The following is a 23,256-nucleotide window of genomic DNA, read 5'->3' on the forward strand; positions in this document are numbered from 1 at the left end:
AAAACTTTGATCTATCCTTTAATTATATCTGACCTTTGATTTTTGTTTTACCTATCCACAGGGACGTGACTTGTGGTCATTCAATATGGAGATCAATCACTGCACATGTACATCTGTTTTCTGCATTTTGCCTTGGGATGGGGTACATAAAGGACAAAATGTAAGTGCTCAGTCATGCAAAAGAAAGCAAGCTAATAACAGTTTCGTCAAAAGCGAAATTATAAGGTATTCAAAGCTGCAAGTTTCATATTGTATCACTATAAGCTTTTGATAATGCTGTCCTCTGTTTAGGATAAAATACAATTACAAAATGTGACTGCAAAGAATAAAGTTGGCAAGAAATAGGCGAAATATGAATGTTACTGGATGCAGTAGCAATAGCAGTAGCAAGTCTTCACAATTCGCAGGTTGACTTTGTAGTTAATTTGCATTGTACACCGGTCTGCAAATCTATAAGGGTAAGGTGCCCACAATGACAGTTAATTATATTTCGTCCCTTTCACTCTCTTTAGCCTGACTTTGGAAAAGCACTTTATGTAACACCACATACTAACAAAAGAGATTACCATAGCCTCCATTAACCGGCGGTAAAATCATAAGAGGTTTGATTTTTCTTCAGGATGCCAGATTGTTTCATTTTTGGGTCCTCTGGAGACTATGTAATTGCAGGTTGTCACTTTAATGGAAATGTCTCATAAAGGCTACATTTTCTCATATGCTGACACAAAGTGCTTTTCTTAAAATATAGCGACAATGTCAACGTTTGAGGGCATTGTAGTTCTATAGCACTAGTGCAAAAATGACTGTCCCAAGTGTAGTAAAGGAAAGCATGTCACCTCTGAGATGATAGAAATGTTACACGTTTTAAAATCAATCCGCTTCCAATATATGTGCAGTACGGTATTTCCTGATCTGAGGAGAGGTTACTGTGTTGTTTATTAAAAAGGACACACAGAGGTACTAAGGGGGTTGTGAAACTTAAATTGATCGGCAAAAACAACTGCAATGAAACAGGAGTCTTACTTACAACCTTTCATTTAGAGAGAATTGCAAATATATACTAGTTAATGTAATTGTTACGAGACAAGTTCTTTTATTTCAGGATTCTGGTCAAGGCACTGGGTGGATAAACCAGCAGGGGAAATGTTCTCAAGCAATAGTTTTTGAATATACTAGTCACAGGTAATTGAAGAATAATAGATGCAGCATGTTTAATCCATCACAATAATCTTTTTTTGTTAACCTTGACAGCGTGTAATTATTTGCTGCTGGCACGTTTAGAGGCTGGACAAGTTAGATTCTGCAGTAACATGAACTTTATCCTGATGTGGGTTTTAGATCATTGGGCCTTTAACTACTAAATGGATTTATAAAATAAATGTCAGCATAGAACAAAATAACTGGTAGAGTGCATGTTGTTCCTACTCACCAAAGTTACTTGTGAACATTTCTCTTAATAACACAAAAATTGCTATGTGTATATATCGAACATTTATCCTGACCTGGGGGTGGGGGCAAAATTGCCGAGCGCATAATTCCAACGACACTGCTGTGCTGCAACTTTTCACTAGTGCCTCAGCAGCACAAGGATATCCCCTAGAAAGTGTCCTGAGGGCATCAGATGATTCTTAATGATTAGGTTTAGGGTTAGGTATTGGGTTTGAGATTAGGTTTTAGGGCAGGGGTTGCTTAAGGTTAGGGCTGGGGGTGGGGATATTCCTTTAAGCTGTGGTACCTCAAGCAATTACTGGGAGTGTTACGTTGCCATGGTAACCATGCAGTTTCGTGAGGCCGTGTGAGCTCTGTGCCTCAGTACTGCAATCATCCAGCTTCCTACCAATATGTTTTCACAACTGGCGAGAGTAAGTTCAACTCGCTGAATTCATGACATTTAAATCAATTGCAGGCGCATCTACCAATGTTCAATATATAGCAACATATTTAATTAATAATAAATACATAGAGAATATGCAAAATGTCTTCATTGATAGTCAGATAGAGGACGCTCAGCAGGCCATGCCTCCCTTGCCTGTACTGATGAGCTGCCTGTGATTTCAACAACCCCTTCTATCAGGCGTCACCCTTTCTAGCATCAGAAGTTCCACACTGCTGTCCAGAGCTGGCTCAATAGTTTATTTGGTTAAATACAGGGGTACTATGTTCCATGAGTACCATAAAGCATTCTCCACTAAAGCAGCAGCCATCTAATCAGCAGATAACCATTTTGTCAATTGGTCTTTCCCTGATTTTAGACCTCTTTTAACCGCATTTTCAGCAGTTTGTGAACCAACACCTGCAGACTCTGCACATTCACAGCCCATTCTACTTTCCTCTGTCCAAATACAATCATGATACAGCATCAGAGCATTCCAATCATGTGGACTATTTATCACAATAATCAAATCTATTCTACCTTGCAGCATTTTCTAGCCAACAATTTTATTTTAATCATAATGTCTAGATGGCAGTATAACACCACAAGTTCTATATTTTAGCTGGTCCATTCACTGTGAAAGTCATGTATTTCAACCCCTTCGACGATATCATGGAAGTCATGTGCTTAACTGCTTTTTTTGGATTCCTCAGATGCTCCGAATATACAGTCCCATTTCTTGTGTCAGGTTCTGCGGGGAGCCGGGGGTCCAACCTTTGGGGGTAAGTGAGGCTCACTTCCCCGACCTCTATGGCCTCCGCCATCTGCGCTCCTCCGCCCCCCTGCGTCCCCCCCCCCCCCCCCCCGAGGTGCTCGCCATGTGAGTCAGAGGGGACCCTTGGCCACACTCTATCCTTTAGCAGCTCCTGCTCTTTATCTTCTGGGCTTTATTTCCAGCTCCCTCTTCTGTCATTCCTTTTCCAGGTTCTTCAACACAAGAGTCTATTCCTCCTACACGCCTGCCGCTCCGCAGAGCCTGTCGTGGGCTCCACTGAGCCAATCTATCTTATGTGTTTTCTGGTTCCCGAGGCTGCTGAACAGCCTGCCTTCGAGGACGCTCTCTCTCCTCTGGTCAAGAAGGTGCCTGCCGGTCGGGAACCTCTTTCCTTTCCTATCCTATCCCCCCAGGCCACTCCTCAAACTACCTCTCCAAGTAACGACCTTTCACTCCAACTCCGGCTCTCGCCTTGTGAAATATTGTTGAAGAACTGTAGACAAATGTATTTTTTTTCCCAGCAGTAAATACAGCAGCCATGTTACAGTTACCTTTTATAGTTTTCCAAACAGTTAATATCTTATACATATACTAACCCAACATTTGCAAAGGTAAAAACATACTTTCATCAAGTAATAATTATAACAAACATAAAGATATTCTGATTTTATAAATGAAGAGCCAGAACTGCCTTAGTAAATGTTGCTTTTCAAGCAGAATCTCTCCCACATAGTCTTCTTTGTTATTTCTCTCCTGGCTTCAGCTATGTTAAAGTGAAAATAAATGGAACAGTAAGGCTACCAACACCATTGCTTACATTGCAACTAACAGCCTCGCTCCAGACAAAGCAAAATGTTGTTTAGAAAATGACATGCTTTGGCATAAAGAAAAGAAAGAACAAAACTTTACTCTTTGATTTTTCTTGAAAACAAGTAAAGGTTTTCTTTGGGTTTCATTTGTTTGTACAGCCATTTTAAGCACAATGCTAAATGTTGACATATTACAACGTATTCAGATTATTTGTATTTCTGTTTTTTAGATGTATTTTTACCTGTGGTTTTAACTGTATAGTTTTATCATTTGTATAATGTCTGTACTGTAAGAGCCTCAATAATGAATAAGCCCACCTAATTGAGAGCTGTTGGAATGAAAACCAGCAGCCACAGAGGGTCCCCAGGACCGAGTTTGAGAAGCCCTGACCTAAGGGATGACTGACATGTTTTCTTCACTGTGTATCCCATATAAGACCTCTTGAACAAAACCGCACATACTGTAACTTGCTCTGGGGGAGCCACAAAGGGCCAACACTATTTAACCGTTTCACTGCTGACACACCAGCCAACACTCCACTAGCACTGTGAGGCAGCTCTTCAGAACAGAGCTTCACATCAGGCTTTCTCAGAGCGGACCCACATTTTATTCCAAGAATGTATCTGCACTGCTACACTTTTACAACTGTCACTTTCGTAAAACGTGAGCAAGCTGCTAGCTGTCACTCCTTTAGCTTTGCCAGCAGTAATCGACCCTGTAAAGGTGAAACCCAGGGCTATGCTACAACCAACCTGCAGAATAATTTACCGCAGACGTCTAAATCAACGTCAGAATTCCTCCAAATCAGAAATCTAGTGGCTCATAAAAATAATCACCCCAGGACCTATACAGTGTGCAGCAAAGCATTCTACTTGCAACAAAGACTGACATACAAGAATATTAACTTTATATAAGGCTCTAATTTAAAACTGTTGCTTCTTGCTAACGATAACTTAAACGCATAGAGTTCTCAATGTGTAAAGTAGTTGGAACTTGTCCAACCAATATTTAAAACTGTTTTTATGGTAAAATAACAACTTTATTTAGCTTTAAAATGGTTTTACAACAATGTTTACATATGATTTAAACTTTTCAATATTTGTGATAACCACTTTCATTTATCAGGAAATGTTTAATGACTTGTTCTGCCAAATCTACTTTTTTCACCTCTATACAACTTAACAAGCAGCTTTAAAGCCACCTTTCCTCGACCCAATAGGTGTCAAGCCATAGCCTACATACTATCAACAATGTGTAACTGGTACTGGAGCATCTATATTCTGCAGTATCATTTTACAATTCACCCCTATTACACTTAACACGAAAGGAATTTTACACCAACCTTTTTCTAAATGTACAATTCACAGTTCTCTTTCTTGCTGGAGATTTTTTACTGGAGACAATGCTTTAACTGTGACATTTGGCATGTTCTCTTGCTGAGGGAGAAGGTCATGTCTATGGATTTATTATATGCTTGAGCTTAGCAGTAATGTACATTTTCAACATTCCATAAACAGCAGTAATACAAAAATCTAATACAAGCAGTTTTAAGAAAAGGACAGGAAGGAATGTGATCTAAAATTGCTGAAGGCTGAACTATATATATATTTTTTTATTATAAAAAACAAAACTGTATATAAGCAGGTAAAGATGCATACTAAAAAAAGCAAATAAAATAAAAAAATAAAAAACCTAATCTTGGCTTCTTGTTTCAGCTCGTTTACCAAGAGCAGAATAACACAGAAGGTGTCTTCAAGCTTCACCCCTCATGCACATTATGGCACACATTCAACACACGTGAATGGACACATTAATAAGTGCACAAAAAATACAAATGCAGCCAGAGTGGTTACAGTATTTACTTTCTGAAAATGCTCACTGGGATTACAAGTGTGATCTCACCCAACAAACATTTGATTGATTAACTACTCCAGTCATCAGTCAGTCTATCTATATTCCACATCTTTAAGGGTCTGAGAAAAATCTATATCCAGTTGGAAGATATTAAATAAGATTCACTGCGTGAGCGAACATGTTTCAGATCCCTTGGGTTCAGCAACACTGTACTGGACCACTGAGGAGTGACACATCATTATGACGGGAGAGCTGTGTGGTTTTAGCGGGCATTTTCATGTTGTAAAAGAGTAGGGACACTTAAAAGCATCTAGAGCGATATCACAAAAGAGAAGCCTGCATCATACAACCATTGCTACAGAGCATCATGGCTACAAGTCAGGTGCTCATCCCCATTTACTCTTTATATCCAAGTTCTGACCTGGTACAGACACAAGAGATGCAAATTTGCTTATGTGAAAACACTTACAGTACACCATAGTGAGCTTCTGAGGCAGGCATAGTAATGGTGAGGAAACCTGTGCTGGACATCGGTAACAGTGCCTGCAGGGGGCCAAAATACACCAATGAGGGGCAGCCCAGCAGAGTCAATTGGTTCTTTTCACTGATGAGTCTCGGTCCCAGCTCAGCTGAATTGGGAGTGTGTTCCAGTGCAATTATCTAGTTATCTATATGTAGCAGCAGTGTAACAACAAATTCATCAATTTAATCTGTCCCTTATCGTTGAAAAAAAAAAAAGTGGGGTAACAATATCCTTGCAATGCCCCTGCTTCATAACCCGTAAGAAATAATATACCAAGCCGTTTAAAATAGACCTCATCTGAAAAGACTTCAGACATATCATAAGAACATAAGAACATAAGAACATAAGAAAGTTTACAAACGAGAGGAGGCCATTCGGCCCATCTTGCTCGTTTGGTTGTTAGTAGCTTATTGATCCCAAAATCTCATCAAGCAGCTTCTTGAAGGATCCCAGGGTGTCAGCTTCAACAACATTACTGGGGAGTTGATTCCAGACCCTCACAATTCTCTGTGTAAAAAAGTGACTCCTATTTTCTGTTCTGAATGCCCCTTTTTCTAAACTCCATTTGTGACCCCTGGTCCTTGTTTCTTTTTTCAGGCTGAAAAAGTCCCTTGCGTCGACACTGTCAATACCTTTTAGAATTTTGAATGCTTGAATTAGGTCGCCACGTAGTCTTCTTTGTTCAAGACTGAACAGATTCAATTCTTTTAGCCTGCTGCATATGACATGCCTTTTAAGCCCGGAATAATTCTGGTCGCTCTTCTTTGCACTCTTTCTAGAGCAGTTTTTTATAGCGAGGTGACCAGAACTGCACACAATATTCAAGATGAGGTCTTACTAGTGCATTGTACAGTTTTAACATTACTTCCCTTGATTTAAATTCAACACTTTTCACAATGTAATCTTGTTAGCCTTTTTTATAGCTTCCCCACATTGTCTAGATGAAGACATTTCTGAGTCAACAAAAACTCCTAGGTCTTTTTCATAGATTCCTTCTCCAATTTCAATATCTCCCATATGATATTTATAATGTACATTTTTATTTCCTGCGTGCAGTACCTTACACTTTTCTCTATTAAATGTCATTTGCCATGTGTCTGCCCAGTTCTGAATCTTGTCTAGATCATTTTGAATGACCTTTGCTGCTGCAACAGTGTTTGCCACTCCTCCTACTTTTGTGTCGTCTGCAAATTTAACAAGTTTGCTTACTATACCAGAATCTAAATCATTAATGTAGATTAGGAATAGCAGAGGACCTAATACTGATCCCTGTGGTACACCGCTGGTTACCACACTCCATTCTGAGGTTTTTCCTCTAATCAGTACTTTCTGTTTTCTACATGTTAACCACTCCCTAATCCATGTACATGCGTTTCCTTGAATCCCAACTGCGTTCAGTTTGAGAATTAATCTTTTGTGCGGGACTTTGTCAAAAGCTTTCTGGAAATCTAAATAAACCATGTCATATGCTTTGCAATTATCCATTATCGATGTTGCATCCTCAACAAAAATCAAGCAAGTTAGTTAGACACGATCTCCCTTTCCTAAAACCATGTTGACTGTCTCCCAGGACCCTGCTACCATATAGGTAATTTTCCATTTTGGATCTTATTATAGTTTCCATAAGTTTGCATATAATAGAAGTCAGGCTTACTGGTCTGTAGTTACCTGGTTCAGTTTTGTTTCCCATCGGTATTACGTTTGCAATTTTCCAGTCTGTCGGTACCACCCCTGTGTCAAGAGACTGCTGCATGATCTTGGTTAGCGGTTTGTAAATTACTTCTTTCATTTCTTTGAGTAAAAGTTATTTAAAACTGGACAGGAACTGGATGACATGTGGGGCATGTTGTCAGTATCTTCCTTTGTAAAAACTTGTGAAAAGTAATCATTTAACATATTTGCTATTTTTTTTTCTTCATCTACGATTTTGCCATTTGTATCTCTTAAACATTTAATCTCCTCTTTGAATGTTCTCTTGCTGTTGTGATATTGGAAAAACATTTTGGAATTGGTTTTAGCTCCCTTAGCAATGTTCATTTCTATTTCTCTCTTGGCCTTTCTAATGAACCAGTTCTGTGCAATGCTCTGTAAAGTGCCTTTTTTCGCTGAATATTTTTTTTAATTGATCTATTAAACCATTTTGGCAATTTAGTTTTACATTTAGATTTGTCTACTTTAGGGATATAATTGTTTTGCGCCTCTAGTACTACATTTTTGAAGAACAACCATCCTTTTTCTGTGGGTGTTTTCTCTATTTTACTCCAATCTACTTCTGTTAGTCTCTGTTTCATGCCTTCATAGTTTGCTTTTCTAAAATTGTAAACCTTAGCTTTAGTCTTTACTTTTGAGGTTTTAAAAAACACTTCAAATGAGACCATGTTGTGGTCTGAGTTTGCCAGTGGTTCTCTGACCTCTGTTTTAGTTATTCTATCTTCGTTATTTGAAAAGACTAAATCAAGGCATGCCTCCCCTCTAGTGGGTGCCTTCACAAATTGTGTTAGGAAGCATCATTTGTCATTTCCTTCCCCATTTTGTCATTTCCACCATTTCTATTTCATCCTTCGCGCTACCCACCGGGTTTTCCCATTTTATTTGGGGGAAGTTGAAATCCCCCATTAGTATGGCTTCTCCTTTGCTACACAGTAATGTCATTGTATAACAGATTATTGTGCTCACCGTCTGAATCTGGCGGTCTATGCATGCTCCCAAGATCTGACCCATATTGATTCGGTTTTATTTTCTTTGTCCAGGTTTAACACCTGGGCTTCAAGACTGTTCTTATGTATAGCGCTACCCCTCCTCCTCTTCTGTCCTGCCTGTCTTTACAGTGTATTAATAATCACTCTCAGGGTTCCAATACTTCTAGCATTTAGATAAAAAGTCACCTGCTCGAGGATCTTTTCCAAGACTAGTTCCCTTGTTATTTAAATGCAGTCCATCCTGTCTATACAGATAGTCCTCGTTGTAGAATGTGGTCCAATGATCAAGATAGGTGATCCCGTGTGCACCACGTCTTCAGCCATGCGTTTTGATTAATTATTTCCAGCTGTCCATATGGTCCTTTGCAAGGTGCGGGTAGTATACCAGATACCACAGTTTTGGTTTTCTCTTTTAATTTCCTTCCTAGTGTTTTGCAGGGATTTTGGTCTGTCTCTTCCAATGTTGTTTGTACCGATGTGGACGACTACTAAAGTTCTAGGAAAATGATGTAAAAGTAGTAAGGGGGTCCAAACTGCGAACTGAACTTGCTGTGACTACTGAAGTTGCTGTCTGGTCACCACTGTCAATGGGGTCCTGGATGTTGTTCCTTTCATTCTCTTGTTGTTTAGCTCATCAAAACTGAAGTGCTGTTGGTTGTTTTGATTTCTGGTGGTTGTGTTTGACGAAGTTTCTTTTTTTCCCCAGCCTTCTGACCTTCTATCTCCCTGGTGGCTTTCAGTCTGTTAGGGGTGATGCAGACTTCCATGAATCAAAGGGTCATTGCTTACATGTTGAGGGTTTTTTTTTTTTTTTGAAGTCTATGAACTGCCTGTACTTTTCCATGCCTGAACTCGCTGTCGCGGGGAAGACTGCTCGTTTAACTGCGTAGTTCTGCTGTGGCAGCCCGTGTTCAAAACGCTGAATTTGAATCAGCTCCGAGTTTCAGCTTGGGTGTTATCAGATTTCCCACATCAAGCAGGCTGTCAAGCCAGACTAAATCTCTGTACTTTTCCAGCTGTACTTCTCCCAAACTGTTAAGAAGGATCTCAGGCAGGTTGGTGAGTGAACAGAGACAGTCTGGAGCTTTTATTATAAACACAAAAATGAAAGGGCACAAGGGGCAATTTAAACACAAAGAAAAACAAAAAAAGCAAAAATACACTCACAAAAATAAAGGTTTCCAGGCTGGGCAATGCCTTCAAAACATTCACAAACACCAAAACACCAAAACACCAAAACACCAAAACACCAAAACACCAAAACACCAAAACACCAACCTGCTTCCTCAGCTCCCTCTCCCAAATGTGAAGCAGAGGCCTCCTTTTACAGGTGGCTGGGCGCTGATTGATCATTAATTAAACTAATCATCTAATCAACCCCAGCCACCTGAACACAATGAACCAAGGCAGGTAGGGGAATTTAACCCCATCCCTGCCAATTTCTAAAGAGCAGAGCTGTGCTCTGCCACACAGGTGTTTGGAAGCTGCACTTTAATTAAAAAGAGAAATTAAAGTCACCCTTCCAAGATCTGCTTATGTTATCTTTTGATTAATGGGGTTCCAAAAACAGTGTTTGCAAGTGAAGGGGAACTTAAAGTCAAAAATGATAAAAGTGTCTGACTACTGAAGTCAGAATTAGACTGCACTTTGAGTACTGTGTCCAGTTCTGGTCACCACAGTATCAAAGGGTCATTGTGGCCTGGAGAGAGTCTAGTGGAGCAACCAGACTAATCCAAGATTTAAACTTAAAAGGAATGAACTATGCATATAGGGGGAAAGAAGCAAATCTATTTAGCCAAAAACAAAGAGAAATTAGGGAGGAGATGAATGAAGTTTTTAAAATCAGAAAAGGAGTTGACATAGTTAACCCTAACCAGTACTGCTACTGTGTCTACCATTATCTTCTTGAATGTTTCAATTTGTTTTTAAGATTTGTATCATCAATACACTTTTTTTAGTCTATCTGCATTGGGTTTCATCATTACTGTAAGGCCTAAGAAGAAACAGCAGATTTAATTACAGCATTATCAATATCTGGTTTTATTCTACAAAGTTGGGTCTGTACTGCAAATATAAATGAACAACTTCCAAATTAAGTGAATGGGACTTCCTGACTTTTTTTTTTTTAATATCGTTGCTAGATAAATCTGTGTGGTCTTGAAACATGGTCTGTATGTTTGCCCTACTTGTTAGTCCAACACAAACTCACATTTTATTTTAGTATCTGCACTGGTCCTGAAACATCATGTTTAAGTCCAAGGTGACCGTAGAACTTCATGTTTGTTTGCTTCTATCAGCCAACATCTTCTTTAAAACGACTCAGTCAAGGCATCTTATTCACTTAAGAAACGAAGCAGACTGACAGGTCTAAAGATGAAGGCAGACTGTGAATGGACACACTGCCAAGTATCTTACACTGCTATCTAAATTTAACCTTAAATAAAGATCCAGAAACCTTTGCTTTCCCATATAAACTAATCCTTGCTACCAATTAAAAAAAGAATAACAAAGTCTGTGTGTTCTGTATGGATGCAAAGTGAAACACAGTGACTGAGCTCTGATGGCAAAAATCTAACATTATAGCTACTATTTTAGCTAGAATGTATTATTTAGATTCTTAAAGTGCTTTCACATTGCTACAAAATGCTGCAATCTAAACATAGATACAATTCTTAAAAAAAAATAGCACAGAGGTTATCAAAACAAATTACAACCCACAATATAATGCACAAGCGATAGTTCAGTGAATGTGCTGTTAGTCTTGAGAGCTTGGAGGTGCGCCTGATTCAAGAGGGCAAGAAATCCAACCTGAATTCAATAAGCACTGAATTCTGCCCAAAAGGTAGGCACAGCACCTATTGTATAGCACACCAAAAACAAACACGACTGGTGACTGGTTCTAGTCCACACTAGTCTCTAACCTCTGTATCCGTTGTTGTCATCACCCCAATCCCAGAGGAACCAGAATACAGAAGTAGAAAGGCTTATTATACATCAAAATGGGACACATATTCATATTGCACAATGTTTTTGTATATCTTTTACTGAGTTTTAGCATACCACACCACATTACTTTAATTGCAAAAGAAGTCTGTGTTGAACTGAGTGAGTCCAAGTGCTTCTGGGGATGTGAATATACACTTTCTTCTTAAAAAAACCAACAAAACAAGCCAAGTTTAGACCCAGGTGGATATCGGTTTATATTATTTATTGACCGAGAGTACACAGAAAGAAGATTAAAGGTACTGTACTCTGAAGCAGATGTTCACAGGGAATTTAGAAAACAACTAGGAGCCATGGACTCCTGCACAAAATAACTATAATAAACATAATTCCTATCCCTCTCTCCCTTCTCGTGTCAAGGACAAGTGAGACTGCTAATTGTTTTGTCTTGCAGACTTGTTGACCTCACAACATGAAGACCGAAGAATCTGTTTTGATGAATAGCCTTGAACAGTTCCATGAATACCAAACTTTATACCGGTATCAAAACACAGTTTTTAAAAAACGCTTGATGCAACATAACACAAAGCAAGCAGGGGATATGTCTTAATATGGAACCGGTGACAAGGAAGAACAGAAATAAGACACAGTTTCCCAGATGAGATTTTATATTCACATACCCAGCCCTTTATTTCCTTCTTCACGTAGACCCCTACCAGCGTATTTACTGCAAGTGGCATCACTGTTTAGAATCAAGAGTTTGTTGTTTGCTGTCTTTCACTGTCTCAGACAGAGCTCAGCTCACAGCAGTGGAGTGTGGACATTGTCATAGTGTCTTTAAAAAGCGTCCACTGGGTGGGTGTGGCCCTTTAAAGTGACCACAAGCTCACATTAACATGGGGATTTATTTTCTAACAAACTACAGGCAAAGTTCTGGATTTTACATATTTTTCAAGACCTAAATGTATAAACATTTATCCCTATATATATATATATATATATATAATATATATATATATATATATACTCACACTAGTTCATTACTCACAGTTTGAAATTTTACCATGGTAGTTCATAAGAAGCCAGAGTAGTTAACATGCAAACTAACACAACCACACTGTGTCCAATACTGATGTTGACAAAACTATTAGAAAGTTACCAGTACAACCAAAGGTAATCAGTTGTTTAAATAAAGGTAATGCCCTTTGTTTACTGATTAATCATTTGCAAGCAGCTGAGGAGATATCATTTAGTACAGATCCTTACCATTACATTACAAAAATTAATAAACCTGGTATATTAACACGTGAATGTCAAGAAATTTAATTGAAATTATGTTTAAAAAAGTCAGCACTCTAGATTAAAAAAAACAAAACAAAAAAAACAAAAAAATCAAAAACAAAACACCAGCAAACTATTTATAAACTGTGCAGAATATCAAAGAGATTGCTGAGACTGTCCAAAGACGTGTGTGTGCCAGGTTCAGTCTCTCTCATGATTTAGAAACTGTCTACCAGGCACAAGCTGGTTAAGATTAATACCAGTGAAGCTTCAGAGAAGTCATGTTTCATTACCAGTCTACCCCACTGCGGTAACCTTATTTATTAATATACAGTATATTCACTTATTTTGAACAGAATATGTAAACAATTTGTAAAAAAAAAAAAAAAGTAAATCATTTCACATAAACCTTTAACACATTTGAAAGGCAGCTTAAACTATAACTGGTAAAACCAGGCTGTTTCGAGTTACTCACTATATTTTCTGGTGTTTAAAGTAATGTCAATCTGACAGAAAATAAACCAAAACTTTTCTAGAATTAAAAAGTTGGTAAAAGTCAAACTGAGAATATGTTTCTTTATGTTTGGTTATTGCTTAACTTCTAAATGTACTAAGAAACTGTGCCATGAAAGGCATGCAAAGACAGACAAAACAGCAATACCTTTTATTTGATCAGCGTAGCGTTTCTTGACTTTACAGCAGCAGGCTCCCATATCGTGTTTAAATAGTCAGAGTGTGGCTACAGTTGTGCCATGTCAACTATATCACTACCACTCCTGGAGGTGTATCCAAATGCAGGTAAATGCCAAGGCGCTTCGGTGCTAGAAAGCTTTACAAATGCCCAGAGGACCATTACTGACATATATTTAAAAAACAAGTCATTCTCTTTCACTCATTGAATGAATTTTCTTTTCCTTGTGCAGAAACAAAACTCTTGTCTGACTGTAAGCTCTCGACATCTGCCCCCACTCTCACTCCTTCGAAAAGATGTGCAGCACAGATCATCTTTGCCAAATACTGCAAACATCCCCAAATAAGAACAGACCATGCTAATCAATCTGAGAGCAGTCTGTTGTTGTGGGTACACTACACCACTTTTTTTTTTTTTTTTGCTGTCTAGACGCAAATCCCTGCATGTCACTAGATCTTGTTTCCCTATTAAACTGAACTGCTTATTAATTACGTTCTCCCCCTTTGAAGGAGTGGAAGACCTCAAGGGATTTATGTGTTAAGCAGATGGCTGCTCTCAGCTCTCATAGCTAGAGGGTAACAGCCAAGCTTTGAACACCTACGTTAGAAGTGGTTCTGTAAAGACAAAACAGACTACAGTACATGAAGAGAAACCCTGCAAGGGTAACACTATATTGGGAAACATACAGTTTTAACATACAGCACACCACCCCAACCCCACCCCCGTTTCAGGGCACTTCGTAAATAATCTTTCATAAAGAAAGCCTTTGTTAAAGACACTGACATTTTATTCAGTGCCGTTTGTGGAATTCCTAACATCAGGCTTGAATCAAGCAGCAACCATAGAACAAAGTCCTAATGTTTTCAATATTTTAAATGCTGCATGTTAATGAAAGACAGGAGCCTGATTTTTAAAGCACTGGCACAACTGGCACACTATTAGTGAACTATAAAACTAGAAAAACACAAATTAGGATCTGCAATCAAAGTTGTTAATTCCTAGTTTTACAGCATTAACATGTTTTGATGTGTTTTGGTGAGTAAATCCTGTAGAGTCTAATGTGCATATCAAAAGATATGAGATTTGCAATAAATTAGCATGGGAGAGGGGGACTGGTTTAGTCATACATTTAACTGGATAAATGGATGTGTGTTACAAAAGTGCCCCCCCCCATAACAACCATACCTGTTGATATGAATAGCAACAGCTGCCATTGTTCTAGGCCTCAAATTCTACAGCTGCCGTTGTTCTAGGCCACAAATTCTACAACTGCGGTTCTAGGCCACAAATTCTACAGCTGTGGTTCTAGGACTCAAATACTACAGCTGCTGTTGTCCTAGGCCACAAATTCTACAGCTGCCGTTGTTCTAGGCCACAAATTCTACAGCTGCCGTTGTTCTAGGCCACGAATTCTACAGCTGCGGTTCTAGGCCTCAAATTCTACAGCTGCGGTTCTAGGCCTCAAATTCTACAGCTGCCATTGTTCTAGTCCTCAAATTCTACAGCTGCCATTGTTCTAGTCCACAAATTCTACAGCTGCCATTGTCCTAGTCCTCAAATTCTACAGCTGCCATTGTTCTAGTCCTCAAATTCTACAGCTGCCATTGTTCTAGGCCTCAAATTCTACAGCTGCCATTGTTCTAGGCCTCAAATTCTACTGCTGTCAACAAACAAAAATTTAATTGGTATCGGCAAAGGTAAATATGCAGCTGCTGATAAGAGGGGGCCTATTTGTTACTTTTTTTTTTTTTTATTTCAGAATTACGTCTGTAATTATTAATTTGTCTAAGAAGTAGTGGTGTTTACTCAGCAGCGTACCCTCCCCTGTGTGCTTCAAATGTTCACGGCTACTCCTAGAAAATGCTAAGTCAAAAGATCACAAACAAGCAGTGGAAAGCTGACATTTTTCAGATGTATTTAGATAAAGAAATGTCCTTTCAGGTTTATATTTACCTGTCAACTATAGTGATATATATATATAAACTATTAGAAATGTAAACACGTTAGGAAAGGGTTCCAGAGGTGTTTTATGACTGTATATGACCTTTAGAAATTCTGCTGCAAAAAATAAATACATCTTGTTTATATTTCACATTTGTTGGTTGAACTGAATTTATCAACATCCCTTATTGAAAGAAAGTCATGAAAAATACAGGAAACATACAGGAAAGTAATGAGGTGTAGCTATACCAGGCTCCTCTTTACATCATCACACTTGTCTAAAACTCATTTTTTACAGCTATCCCCACAATCTCTCAGACTTCAGTTATAAATCCATCAGCTCCCAGAGAGTAAACATCACCCCATGGTGTGAGACAGTGAAAGAGAGAGCAAGAGAGCAGAACAAATCAACCTCGACTCGCATTGCTCTTCAAACTGTTTTCCAAACGACTCACATTTTATAAAATGTCCACTTTGTTTTATTACACAGGTGTAAGCTTTCCTGTTGAATGATTTAGCCTCTATTGTATACCTGTGAATCATAAAATTCTAATAACATGTGTCAGCTTTAAATGCATATATAATAAGTGAATGTCCATCAAAGCACAGAGCAAATCACTATGACAGTAACAACATGCAAAATAATAATATTGGCATAATACCTACTGAAATTCCAATTAAATACAGATAAAACAGAGATCCATGGCAGCACAGTGATTGTCAAATATAAAAGCTATTAAATACATGATTCAGCACTAGCCTTTCACAATCACCAGGCTACATTCATGTTTACAGCCTCTGTGCCTCTAGTAAATCTTGTATATAGATAGCAACCTTTCCCAGATTAAAAGGACGCAATAGTTTATATGAAATCTGCCATTTATCATTATAATTCAAATGAATTAGAAGACATCCACATACTTTTCATATTTAATAAATAATGTAAAATAAACAAATTAACCTTTGATACCCCTGTCCTGGTAAATTATGGACAACTAATAGGGAGAACTGAAAACCAGTTTTATTTAAGTTACCAGCATCCTCCCACAGACCTTCTGTAGAGCTCACAGCCCTGCTATCACATAGAGATATACAACAGCTGAGCTGCAAATCATGCTGAGGGGCTGCTTCGAGGAAAAACATTCTGAAGTTCTCTTCACTATCGCTCCATTAAGGATATTTGTGAAATGCATGCCCATGGCAAATGCATAAAATTGTTTCCATTAAAAAAAGGAGACAGAAACACACTGTAATTAAAATGATTAAAGAAAGAAAAAAATACTACAACAAAAACAATACAAATCTCAACCCTAGCCTGCCACCTGCTGATTAGTCATTGTATTGCAAGACAACAGAACTTCTGGCCTGCATACACTCTGATCAACAGGTCCCACATGAGACGTGTCCTTTTCTAGTGAGTATGTCTGTATTGACTTGATAGCAATTGAGAATGCCAAAGAATAATGAAACATAGCATCACCAGAAAATGAATAGCATGATTTTTACTACCATGTATGTGTAACGGGCAGTGTTGTGTGCTACACTGCCATTATGGATTCTGTTGGTGAGATGAGATAAGACTAACCACAAACGCAGATAAACCCTGCTCTTTCGCATTGCGCAGTGTGTGGTGTCGCGTTTTGTGACCAGCCTCTGTTAAATTTTTACATCCTATGGAAAGCATTAAATAAGGTAGTATTTTTCAATATAGTGGTTACATGTCGTCTGGCCCCATCCCACCCGACCAAGGTAGACAATAAACAAACACCTAAAAATTAAAACCAAGCCACAGATAACTTCCCACTGATGAAAGAAAACGATCTGCCTGTAGCATACTTTATTACCTGAAACAATTTCAAAGACATGTTTGCCTGACTCCTCTGGATTGGCTAGCAGTTCATTCACTTGACTTCCCTGAAGTGGAATACAGCCCTGGGGATACACAAACAGAATGGAAACTTGACAATCAACATTTTAAATCCCTCCTTACCAGGAGTGTTTGTCTCTATGTTTGTACAAGAGATACTTAGACAAATACAGACAGATTGAAACACAGATAGCTTAAATGCATCTAGAATTACAGACATCATTAAACATCAGATTCTGAAAGCACAATCCATCCTGGAAACAATTATTACCTGACATATTTGAAATGGGCAGAAACTGTATTCTCTGCATTTTGACATATTTTTTTGGGGCTAAGACATGCTTCATTACATACAGTTGATTAAAATTGTTGACAGTCTGCAGAGCACATGGCTCTGCAACATGTTTGTTTTCTGTCAATTTACTGAAAAATGAATGACGTTCCTCAGCATTACCATCATATAGAAACCCAGCAAGCTAACCATTGCCTTGTTCAACTCCAGCACAAGCATTCCGAGAACAAATTATTAGTTTCCATTGCAATTTCTGTTTGGGAGGAAACATTTACCCAATAATGTATTTTGCAGGTACTTGCAAGAGGACCTTAGATGATCCATATCTGATTTAATATTCCTTTGTCTTCCACCAAGGAATGCAATACAAGAGACTGATGAGAAAGGACAAATCAATCCATTTAAATTTAGTAACCCTACTTCACCAATGACTGCAGCCGTCTGCATCGATAGTATTCAGCAGCATACAGAGGTCACATTTCCCACATCATCTAAATGGCTTGATTTACAATGCTGCCAAGTAGAAGATTGGAAAACACTTCCTCGTCCTCCATTGCTAACTGCTATGTTTAAAATCAAACTTTTAATGGCAATGGTTGTATAACACTAACCTAGAGTATGGTTGCTTACAAAAAAAAACAGAGTTGTAATTGATTGTCCTTTTGAACATGTGCAAAATCGACCAAGAGTACTTCTAATTATCTATGGAAAAGAAATCACGCAAAAATCATCTGAATAAGTTGTGAAAATATCAGGCAATCACCTAATGCAATCCATTTGTGAAAAGAGCCTAATATATTTCTCTGGTTTAAATTTAAAATGATGTGCGCTCTATGGAGTACTGCAAAGTACTGTAGTCACTTAACGGCCATGAATAGCAATCTAGCTTCCTGAAAGCTAAAGCTGATGAAGTATTGATTTGTCCCACAAAGAAAAGGTAGAGCTGAATGACCCTATTCCAAAGGCAAAACTAAAATCCACCCGAATCCAGGATTTAAAACTATCCAAGTGATATTTTAAATATTAAAGAGTGCACTTTAGTTCAAATACAGTCACAGAGAGAACAAATTGTACAGTGCTTCCCCATGTTTATGCTATAAATGGAAAAGGTTATGCTGTAAGCAAGTCCTAATGCTGGCACTCAAAGTTCATAAATAATGTACCATTCTTGAAAGAGTGCACGACACTAATGCTATTTGATAACCATAACCCTATATTTGAAGTATATTCCTAATTCAGTCATTAGTTTCAACTGTATCAAATTGTGTGGTGGTTTTATGATGTGACTGCTGTCTACTGAGGAAAAGCTGAAATCGCCAAACGCAACATTCTAGACTACTAAGGACAGTGTCACCTAGCCATCATTCTTTTATGCTGTAGTTTTAATACTAATCCTTATGCCCATGGTATTAATGTTGAGTATCCTTGATAAAATTATAAACAAAAATATAAACAAATACTCTTTGGAATTTGTCATGTTTAATTGAATAGTATTGTGTTATACTAGAACAGTATACTGTACATTGTAGAATTCCGACTGTTTGAATTTTATAAAAACTTAATCAACCAAATGGTTTTCAATACGGATATAAATGTAAAAGTTCACCAGGGGAGAATGGAGTGGTTGGAAATCCTGAGTGGTTACAGAAAAGGGTACCCACAACAGCTGAAGCCCATGGAGGCTCTGCATGTTTAACATTGCAAAGTGGTATGAGAACACACAGCCCAATAACATGATATATGGTGCTTTGCCTTTCCATTGTACTGCTGAATAATACATGGAAACGTACTCAAGACCACACACATGCAATGATTTCAGTAAATAAAGCAAAATTATTTTAAGCATTGAACTAAGAACAAAGTTTGTGGAGTGTGTATATCATCCTTTGTCTAGAGGTTGTGAAGTTGCCCTTTAAGGAATAACCAGTTTCTTCAAAATCCATGTTATTACCTGTTTTATCTTATTTACTGTAACCCTTTAGGGTGAGGCTATTGATAAATGGGTACATCCTGGTACCTTGGCCATGTTGTAGATCACAGGTCTGATTGCTTCTGGACTACTGGGTTGAGTACAAGCAATAAGATATCAGGTTGCAGACAAACCCTTCCATCTGCAGTGCTGTTTTTGAAATATCTGCAAATTCTAAATTGTTAAATATAATCGAAGATCCAGTAGCTCTTCAGTTCTTCAACAAAAGAAAAGTGGGCCTGAGGTGAGATTGCTAGTGTTAATAAGTGATTTTAAAACCTTATCACAAAAAGACTCCCGTGTTTACGTACACTGTAGAACTGTATCTGCTGTTAAAATCGTTGCACCATTGTCCGAGATTTCCATTTCAATAATATACAAACCATTCATAATAACTGATACAGATGTTTCACTTCTACTGATTTAAAAGAAAAATAGTTTCGGGATTAATACTTGTGGTTTAGTTTCTTCCTCGTCTTTGTAGAAGTAGAGCTGATCTGTCCTGAGCACAAACCATCGCAGCTGCCAGTTTTTCATGATACTTCTCTGTTTCTTCAGCCACCCTGCTTTCACAGCATGCTCCTGCAAACCTGGTGAAGCGGGTCGGTTGGAGCTCCTGGACATCTGCCCCATCACCATGCTCTTAGACCTGGCTAAAAACAGAAAACAACTTACACACACTTTACTACTAGTCATTTGACATGTACTCACACACCCAATGATGTGGCCTAAATTGTACAATATTTAGAAAATATACTCTTACTTTGCTATTTCAGAGTGTACGGAGCATTACCACTGTCTCCACATTAATTACTATATATATATATATATATATATATATATATATATATATATATATATATATATATATATATAATATATATTAGCTCAAAGAACCAACTGCCATATATATATATATATATATATATATATATATATATATATATATATATACATATATATACACACACACACAGAGTTGTAATCTAAAGTTTACATACCCCAATGGAAATGTATAATTTCAAAAAAATTCTCCAAAACAAAGAATTTTATGAAAAATCTTTTGTAGCAAAAGTTTTGCCTTTGTGGATGAGGAAAACAAAGTTAAGAAATAGAGCCCCCTCGGTCTGGAAGAAAGAAGGTTCTTTCACCAAGAACAAGTAGAAGAATTGTGAGGAAGGTTAATAACAATCCGAGATTGACAGCCAAAGATATTCAAAGTGAACTGGCTGCAAGTGGGACTGGGGTTTCCATTTCAACCACAGGTTGAGTATTGCATGGTGAAGGTCTCACTGGTTGCAGGCCAAGGAAAAAGCCACACTTAGGAAAAGATCACAAAGACAATTGCTTAAAGTTTGCAAAACAGCATTTGAATGATGGATGTGTGATGTGGTTAAAGGTTTTGTGGAGTAATGAAACAAAAATCGAGATATTTGAGGAGTACAAAGGAAAGAACACCATACCTACTGTCAAGCATGGAGGTGGTAATATCCTTCTATGGGGCTGTTTTTCCTCTAATGGGACAGGACATTTAGTTCCAATACATGGTAAAATCGATTCCACAGCATATCAAAAGTTATTGGCCAATCATCTGAAACCCTCCGCTACAAAACTTGGTTTAAAGCTCAACTGGACATTCCAACACAACAATAATCCAAAGCACCCATCAAAATCAGAAATGGTAAAGAGGAATAAAATCAAGGTTCTGGAATGGCCTAGTCAAGGTCAAGTCCGATTGAGAATCTAAATCCAACATTTAATTGAAAATTGAACAGGGATTGCTGACATTAAATGCAACAGAGGTGGTAGAAAGTTAGTTCTACAATGACATCTTGCAGGGAGATTTTAAAGGTGGTTAGTGTATTTGGTGTAGTCCTGGTTAGAGACAGGTTACAGGACTGGAAATTCATGCACTTTAAACTTCAAAGAAAAAAGAGAATGAACAACTTGATTACATATACCAATGAATAATTGCTTGAAGTTTCAGTAGATATCTTTCCCATAAGATTGTAATGACTGGAGTAGTAAAAGTCTTATTAACTAACATTTTAGTTATTAACAAAAGACTGTTACCTTGCAGTGTACAAACAGTTTGAGATGTGCTAGAAACACAACTCACTCAAAGCCATTTGCCTATTTCTCTTCTTGTTTTTGTTCATAATATAGGAACTAAAGAACAGCTTCTGACCCAGGCAAAAATATATTACAATATGTACTAAATATTTTCTTAACAGTCAGTGTCGTCATGTTTATCTGACCTTTTTGAGACTCACTGCTTGAGACTTTTGTTAGTAATTTCCTACAAATCCAGCAGAAGTGTTTGTGAAGTGTTTGCAAACGGTGCTCACATGTAGCATTATAAGAACATCATTTGCACACACCACTGGTGAACATTTCTTTAGCGCCTTTCTTAAATATATCTAACATGTTCACAAGGTACCACTCAACATCAGATCTTTTAATCCTACAAAATAACTTTATTAAACATGCCAATTTACTAGACAAGATTCCTGCACCAAAAGCTAAAAGGAAGCACGACAAACCATTTTATCATAGGTTAATTATCAAAATCCAGTTTAAAAGACAGCAGATCTGTCTAGCTTCTACAGCAGAGACAGAAGATCAATTGGTTTATTGCTTTAAGAAATCAATATGGGAGGGGGTGTGTGCACATTTTTTTCTGCTGATGGCAGGTGAAAACAACTTCCAAATGGGGTGTGACCTTGCCTCACTCTGATCTGTTCTCTTGTATTACAAAGTCATGATTGCAATGCTTATGGGTTTTTTTTTTCTCATCAGAAATGCTGTCAGTTTATAATATTAGTAGTCTCCACTTATGCTACAGAACCATCTGAATCTCAATAAATCGCAGAGCAGGTTAATGGAGTCTTCATTAGTGTTATTGCATATCCTACAGTTTGAAAAAAAAGCAAACATAAAACCACTTTGGTTCCAAACATGGGTCTTAGTGGGGGATAGTGACTGATACTCCTTATTATCCGTACAATGAAGCCATCATAACATGTCAGTTAATCTAATTCAGGAATAGGAGGTGGTGTAAAAACACTGGGACAGCCTGGAAAATTTTAAATCTGTTTTATTTATTTATTTTCTTGCAGAACTGTTCAGTAAACCCCAGCACAAAGTAATGACTAATAAAATAAATAAAGGAAGTGTTTTTAATGGGAAGTGTAAAATGACGCTGTCTTTACATTATGCAGTGCTTCCTCATTATTAGCCATTGCTTTATACGACGAAGCAAGACATGTCTCCCATTTGCCCCATAATGCCATTACACTAGCATTGGCAGTCCTATTATAAGGCGGAACACAAATTGCATAGGTCTATTACCTATAGCTCCGGACTAGAGCGTACAGTACCAAATTTAAATTAAAAAAGTAACATATAGAATTGAAATATGACTGGTTCCTGATTTTGAGAAAACACGTTTGAATTATTTTTTTTTAAACACCAGTCAACAAGAGTCAAATATATAGCGGGTGAAGGATGTGACTGCATTGCAACACACCAACATACCAATGTTCCTCACTAGTAATATAACTCTGGATTTGAACCAATTTAATCTGTGAATGTTAAGGTTGTAACCAACAAGATCGCTGTGCACAGTCTATACTTTAACTAAACTGCATTATTTCCTTAAACTGTTGTTATTATAGGTTTTCTTATATTTGTTTTTACAAGGTTCCTGATGGGTTATTCAGTAGTACTGAGATGTGG

The 23,256-nt window shown here is 37.7% G+C and overlaps 1 protein-coding gene across 2 annotated transcripts in view; it reads right to left on the reverse strand.

Annotated features, from left to right (window-relative positions):
- Positions 1–23,256, reverse strand: part of LOC121321507 (rho GTPase-activating protein 22-like) — a 36,247-nt gene that overhangs the window by 10,209 nt on the left and 2,782 nt on the right. Inside the window, exons 2-3 of one of the 2 annotated variants that reach the window (XM_041260491.1) lie at positions 19,972–20,171; positions 17,235–17,322 (exon numbers count right to left, since the gene is read on the reverse strand). In XM_041260491.1, coding sequence (XP_041116425.1) covers positions 17,235–17,322; positions 19,972–20,171 — 288 coding nt within the window. Of the gene's footprint in view, positions 1–13,419; positions 13,831–17,234; positions 17,323–19,971; positions 20,172–23,256 lie in introns of those variants that run through there. The other variant, XM_041260492.1, reaches the window with a different exon arrangement.

This window comes from Polyodon spathula, chromosome 10 (genome assembly GCF_017654505.1).
Source record: "Polyodon spathula isolate WHYD16114869_AA chromosome 10, ASM1765450v1, whole genome shotgun sequence".
NCBI lineage: Eukaryota > Metazoa > Chordata > Actinopteri > Acipenseriformes > Polyodontidae > Polyodon > Polyodon spathula.